This window comes from Pyrus communis, chromosome 15, assembly GCF_963583255.1.
Source record: "Pyrus communis chromosome 15, drPyrComm1.1, whole genome shotgun sequence".
In the NCBI taxonomy this organism is placed as follows: domain Eukaryota; kingdom Viridiplantae; phylum Streptophyta; class Magnoliopsida; order Rosales; family Rosaceae; genus Pyrus; species Pyrus communis.
The window spans coordinates 17390977-17398711 of record NC_084817.1 but is presented as its reverse complement, the minus strand read 5'-3'; the positions used below and the strand labels follow the sequence as shown (position 1 = coordinate 17398711).

The following is a 7735-nucleotide window of genomic DNA, read 5'->3' as shown; positions in this document are numbered from 1 at the left end:
CATATTCAACCTACCAAGGCAATAACTTAAAAGCATCGACATCATCACCATTTAGTTCAAAAACTGCCCTCTCTTTGCCAAAGTATGCAATAGCATAATCAATATCTAATCCATAAAATTGTTTTAAGTTTGAAATGATCTCCATCGTTTTAATAAGAGGATTTGATTAAACCTTGTCCTTGATGAGAGAAGCAACAAACTACCGTCCAACAACTTTGTTTTTCTTCTTTCGAATCATACCATTGCATGTATGCACATTATGCAACTTCCGAATTATGAAAAAGTCATTAATATCACACTTGGATGCATACACACACCAAAGACAACCATCATATTCCTTCCTAGAACACTCATCACTAATGCTATTCTTATCATTCTTCAAATACTTCAATTCAAAACCACATTCAACAGAAAAATTCTTTAACTTATCTCGAAAATCAACACAACCTCCCCTAAAAACTTGCCCCTCAGATTCTATATAACTATCTCATTCATATGCCATATAATTATTGATACCATGAGAACCATACTTCCCTCAATAATCATTTTCACTAACAACAATCTTAGAGTTTGATGTACGGTAAGATGAAGATATGCTTTTTGTAGGTAATTGAACTATAGAACCATCACATTTATCAATAACCAATATTTCTATGATGGATTTTCCAACAACATCAAGAACCTTTAACATATTCCTAACATTGGCATTACAATCTAGGAGACAAGTAGGATCTTCATTCAAAGCATATCGTAACTCAAACCAACCAAGTCTCAAACCCTTAAACCTAGAACAAATATCAATACAAATCTGATCGAATGTAGAAGTTGATGAAATAGAACTAATAACGGACAAATCATCATATGTAAACTAAGCTAGTTTACAATTCTCCATAACTAATGAACAAAAAAACAAACAATTACAAATTAGTACACAAAATATTATATGCAGATAACAAAAAAACAATGACAAAATATATAACACAACAAAAACTATTTAATAATCTGTTGCAAAACTAAACCAAATACTTGTAAAACAAAACAATAACTGTTTCAGAAAATCATATTCATATAAGGCTTTTTAGCCAAAATGGTCCCTGAGATTTGCATAACTCCTCATTTTGATCACTGAGATTTCAAATCGATTAAAATGGTCCCAGAGATTATCCACCATCTATCAATTTGGTCATTCCGTTAAAAATTCCGTTAAGTTCAGAGTATTTTTGTCAAATCAAGTTCTCCACTTGCTTTTTCACCCTATTTCCCTCATTTCTCTCAGAAAATACCCCTATGTTGCTAATTTTGGTAGTGATATTAACTCTTCAACTATTATTAAAAACGATTTGGCATCAAACTCAAGTAAATCATTGTAAACGGTACTTGACTTTTTCCCTTTCATTAATTTTTAGAAAAAAACTGTATAGTTTGCACACTTGAATATAATGAAATGAATGGTTCAAATATTGTAAATCCATAGACAAAGCTAAATCAAAAGAATTAACAAAAAGAGATATTATGTTCCATTACATGAAATTTTCAACATGATCATCATTATAACTTGCAAAATATCTCAAAGAAAAATATGTTAAAATGTTCAACATCAAAAAACAACATCCCACATGTTTAACAGCAATGTTCAACTGCAAAATTAATATCCAACTGTTCTAATTCAAAAAGAAGAAGAAAAGAAATGGTTGCAACTTGTTTTCTTCTATTTGTGCAGTGATATCCAAACTACAAACTCCCTCTATGCTCAAGGCTTCCAAGGTTTGCCTCTCTTTGCAGGTGATTTGTATCGTTTGTTGGTGGATTGTGATTGTGGTGGCACTACTTGGGAAGTGACACCAATGCAGCCTTGTACCTATTGAAAACCAAAAGATAATAGCTTACACTTAGTCACCCTATAAAATCCAAATCGTACTCCTTTTATCACAATTTACAGAAGTAATTGTTGAAAAAAAAAAAAAGGAAAAGAATAAACAACACAAAAACTAAAGGGCTACTGAATGTATCATTTAAAGGGCTACTGAATGTATCATTTGAACTTGTGGAATGGGTTGTAAGCTAGATACTATGCCTTTCCCTTTTCCCATTCCTCTTCCTCTTCCTTTTCCCATGCCCATGCATATGCCCACCTACAATATCAACCAATTTAATGGACTTCACTTTCATTATCAAAACCTATAATTAAAAAAAAAAAAAAATACAAAACAAAACAGATACCTCTAGTGTAGATGTGTTAACAACTGAATGATTTGGCTCTTGAGTGGCTTGAGTTGTCACTGGTGTGTTTGCAGTTGTGTGACTTGGCTCATAAATGCCATGAGTTGGTGTTGACTGACTTGTAAAGCCCCCATTTCCACAAGTTTGTGTGGCCTTTATGTCCACATTGTTGATTGTATACGGTTTGTGTGAAACCCATTTCCCTAGCTTCTTTCCACCATGAGTTGTCACTGGTGGCTTTTCACCAGGCTCCTTTGTCCTATTCTTCTTAGGTTTGCCTGTTTGCTTCTTATGTAAAGGACCATAATGACAAAAGGGCAATCTCCTTGATAAAAAACCCTAATTCTAACCTTGTCATTTCTTTTAAGCCACACACGTCTCCCATTAATTACACTGTAATTAATGATAGCCTCCTTCAATTGTGGTTTATTAGGAAAAACTTTGGTATAGGCTTATTCCGCTACCTTTATGTCTCCCATTAATTACACTGTAATTAATGATAGTCTCCCATTAATAGTTAGGATTTTTCAAGTTTGTACCTCTATGCCACTCTCTAAACTATGGTGGAGGCTTTATTCCATTGCCTCTTTCTTTTTCTGCTGGTTACCTCATCAAATTCATCTTTTTCTTGTGAAGTTTCATTTTCAAGGCTATGAAAGTCACAAGAATTAGCATCCTCATCTGATATCTCTCTTGCAAACCCCATTTCTTCGGGCTCTTCTATAATAGGTTGGTCTACATGTTCTTCAAACTCATCATCATCAACTTCATAATCAACTTGCAGCTCAATATCAGAATCCTGCTCATAATCACTGTCTTTAAATACATCCTCATCTACAACTTCCTCATTCTTCTCCCCTTCAACATCTGCATCTTCCCCATTTCCTCCCTCAACATCTTCAAGAAAAGACACAACATCTCCCTTATTTGCCATCTCAACCTCTTGCTCTACTGATGCATCCACATTAGTTGAGCCTTCACCAACATCCTTCTTCTTCTTGTCAACCACAAATAATTCTGTCATCCTGTTTTTTCCCATTTCATCAATTAAAGCCAAAACTTCTATATCACATGTCATTTCAACAAATCCTATCCTAGTAGGCTTTTTTCTATGCATGCTTAATTCCAATTGATACCCCAATTGTCTTGCAATATCATGACATTCCACCAAAGATTGTTGATCAGCTGAAACCCAATCTAAGAAAATAACTTCACCTCCAATGTATTTTTGTTGACTTTCTTTCTTAATGATCTGACCTCCATGGTGGATTTTGTAAGTGAATTTGTTCGGCTTAGCTGCATTATTCAATGCTAAAAACTATTATTCACATGAGGATGTATTAGTACAGTGCAAAAAAAAAAAAAAAAAATCATCATTCAATGTCAACCATATATATATATGTATATGTATAAGGAGGAGCTATATTTGTATGCAAAAACCTATAAAGTTTATTGTCGGTGTTGCTTTCCAACTATGAATGTGAATGGAAAGCACAACTTCCACAAAAAATAGACTTATTAAATGTGAATGGAAAACACTCAATCAATAAGCTTACCAAAAGGAAGAAAAGGTTGCAAAAAGGTTAGATGTCAAAAACCAGAGGACCCTACTTCCTCATATCTTCCCTAATCTTATTCAATGCCAAAACCTTTAAACTATTCCACACTACAAGACAGCAGTAAACATACACGCCAACCACTACAATGCCATTTAAAAAGCCAAAATGCAAACCAAGGCAACCTTCAATACAAAATGACAAAAACCCACACCTTAGGACCACACCACTGACAACTAAACATTTTAAAATACTTAAGTATCTCAAATGTATCAACAATCTTAGTATTATATGGTTCAAATGCAACTCACCATATTTGGGAGCCTTCCCAGATCTGCGAAAATGGTCTGCCATTTCGCAGTCAACTTCACTGCCTTACAATCCACCAATTCGAAAGATTCCTTATCGATATCTGTTTTTCAGCCTTAGTTTTACACCGATCAAATCTCTGTCAACCAAACCCCTAATTCAGAAACCCTAATCACTTTTTCCCTTTTCTCTTTCAACCGACAAGGACGAATGTAGGGAGATGAGGACTTTGGTAGAAAAGATGAGAGAGTTGATAGAAAAAGGGTGAAAAAGTAAGTGGAGAACTTGATTTGACAAAAATACCTTAACGGAATTTTTTAACGGAAGGACCAAATTGATGGATGGTGGACAATCTCAGGGACCACTTTTATCGATTTGAAATCTCAGGCACTAAAGTGAGGAGTTATGCAAATCTCAGGGACCATTTTGGCTAAAAAGCCTTCATATAAAATGAACCAAAATAACAATTTTTCTAAAACAAAACAAACAAAACATCACAAACAAAATAACAACTGTTTCATAAACTATTATAAAACTACATGCACTATTTATTAAAAATTAAACACATATAGCGTGATGAACAAATCAAGACTCACCTGCAAATTCTTCAAAACAGTAAGATCAAAACTGAGGAAAAAAACAAAAAAAACAGGAATCGACTACTTGTTATATTTTAATTTGAACACAAATTAAGACAAAATATATCAATCAATGCAAAAACTCAAAAAACTACGAAACTAGAATCTCAGAACCTGTAATGTAGAGCCAATTACCTCCAAACAATGAAACTATGAAAAACGGCGATCAATTACAGAACTCCAGTGAAACAATGAACAACAACGAAGATCATGAATCCAAAAAAAAAAAAAAAAAAAAAAAAATTTCAGAACCTTCAATATCGGGGGAAAAAAAAAATTTCTGAGAACCTTCAACGAACCTTCAATTGAAGAATAATTCTTACTTTGAAAGACCTAAACGAACAAAACAAAAATCAGGATTTCAAAAAAATCAACTCTTAAAACCTTTGCTCTGTTCACAAAAATTGACTCTCAAAATGCAGATTGAAGAACTCTGCAACACAAAAGCAAAGTCGTTCCAGTCGGTTGTGCTAATTTCAAAATAACTAAAGTAATAGATTAATTAACGTAACTTAAACCAAAATCATTTGGGGCAAAATTGACATATTAACTTGTTATTTAGGTTGAGCCATTTAAGTTGGGCTCATTTAAAAGTGGGCTTTGTACTAACCATTAAATAAATTTATAACATGGTTTTTGGTTAAAACTCAAAGTTTTGAAGTCATTTTGGTTAGTTTTCCTAATAATAATAATAATAAAAAAATCTATGATTACCATTTTCTTTGTTTTGTACTATTTACTTGGGCTTTAAGCTTTCAACCCCCCTTGTGACTTTGAAGTGGAAACATAATTAAGCCAAAATCAAATATTTTGGCCCAAGTGGATGAGGATAGCTCAAGCCCATTTGTAGCAAGAAGTTTAGGTCCATCTCATAGAAATCGGTTATTAACATCTCGCCCATCCTAACGAGACAACATATTTTAAAATCTCTCATTAGATTTCAACCTAATACAAGATATAAAAAGCCCAAAGGCAATCTAAATGTAAGTATAGTTCAAAAGTAAATACAACAGAGAAGCCCATAAAAACAAAAAACCTTAGATCTGGAAGAATACAGACTCCACCACACCAACTATGCTGCTATTGTCGATTTGCCACCACCACCAAGAGGAAGAACCCATGACCAAACTAGATGAACGGAAAATGAGGGTGAGAGAGCCACTTGCCCAAACATTACTCCTATAATCCTACTAAGGAGTGCTAAAAGCACTTTAACAACAATCCAACACCAAAGTGTGCTGCCAAGGAAAGACACACGATGACCTGGGTAGCAGAGGTCCCAGTGGAGGACTAACGGCGGGGAGAAAGTTTAGAGTAAAAAATAGACATAAAAGCCAAAATTTGAGACAAGCTTAGGGAGGTTGACACAAATCTTAAGAAAACTAGAGATTAAAGGCCAAAAGAAAAGGATATGCAAAAGCGAGATAACATAGGGAAAAAGGAGGGAGGAGTCGGAGGGAAATAGGGAATGCAAAGAAACAAATGAAGGGAGGGGTTGGAAGGAAAAGGGGGAAGCAATCACATGAAAGATGGGGGGGGGGGGGGGGAGGAGGGCTAGGAGTCTCGAGAGGGTGGAGGGTGTAATACCCCATATTAAAAAAAAAGTGGTTATATGTATATATGTATGTTTGTGGGTAATTATTTTTTTACGTACAAGAACCTATTTTCGATATGTAAAATAGTTTCAATGTAAAATCCTTTTTGCTACAAATTATTTCAAAAACTAGTTTCATGTTCATAAGTAATTAGAGATATTTTATTTTGAATTGGAGAAGGGAGATTAAATGAGTTTGATTTGATTTTCCTCACAAAGGGCCGAGAGTTTGAGGTTGGACTAAATGAGTAATTTTGTCTTGATATTTTCTCTCAAAGATGAGGTGGAGAGTTTGTAACATTAGGAGTTAATGATTTAGTGATAACTCACCACTCTAAATGTGAAGGTGGAAGTCTACTTAAGGGTGAGTTGGTAAGTTTGTATTCATTAGGAATCTAAGAGTTAAATGTTTGGTGATGATTCATCCCTCCAAAATTTGAAGAGGTGGGATTCATATCCCTTAGACTTTGAACGTGGTTTTTGAGCTTTTGTCCACTTTGCATGATATTCACCACTCTAAATAAAGGAAGATGACAACTTATTGTGGTTAGAATATTTCACGTGGCCTTTGATGCAAGGAACATCTTGCATATTATTCATTAGTTCATAATTAGCTTCACATTTGTTGTTTTTCTATTGGACCACATTTCATTGCTAAGGATTAGGACAACATTTGTTGCCTTGTTATTTCATGGTGATGATTAGGTTAACAATTGATGTGTTTCTATTGGAACACATTTTATGTCTAATGATTGGCACAACACCTGCTTTCTTTCTATTGGCACACTTGTGAAGATTCTTTGGAGAGGAAGATGTCATGCAACCAAACGGAAGACATGGAGAGAAGAGAAAAGAAAGAAGAAGGAAAAAAAAAAGAAAAAAAGAAAAAACAGCTACACCACCACACTAGCAAGAAGAACGTCTTCTTCCTCAAACCACCCTTTCCTTCACTATCCATTTCTCTCATATTATGTAAAGGCTCAAAGCCATCTCCATTGTCCTTTGTAAATCTTCTTACATAGAGAAAACAAAAATGCATATGCAACTCTAGTGGATGTAGCCGATTTGGTGAACCACTTAAATCTATGTGTTCATTATTACAAGTTATAAGAAGAAAGGAAAGAAAAGAAAAAGAGTGCGAAGCAAAAGCAAGAGTGAAAAGGAAGGAGAGAATGAGTCGGGAGAGCTGGGGGTCGATTTGTAGAAAAGAAAGGAGAAGCTAAAAGATGATAAAAAGGGTAGAGTGTTGGGTTGGAGGAAGAGGAGAATCGGGTGAAAGAAAGTGATCAAGTTTGTGAGGGAGAACATAAGGGAAGTGAGATGAGAAGAAATAGAAGTGGTGGGCTAAAATAAAAATAAAAGATGATGTTTGGGGAAAAGCTGGAGACATGATTTCATGCCTTGTGGTCTTTGAGACT

At 34.5% G+C, this 7735-nt stretch overlaps 1 protein-coding gene across 1 annotated transcript; it reads right to left on the bottom strand.

Annotated features, from left to right (window-relative positions):
• Positions 1-2773: 2773 nt before the first annotated feature.
• On the bottom strand, positions 2774-3298 carry LOC137717119 (uncharacterized). Its single transcript, XM_068456423.1, has one exon. The coding sequence runs from the start codon at positions 3296-3298 to the stop codon at positions 2774-2776; it is 525 nt and encodes a 174-aa protein (XP_068312524.1).
• Between the last annotated feature and the right edge of the window lie 4437 nt (positions 3299-7735).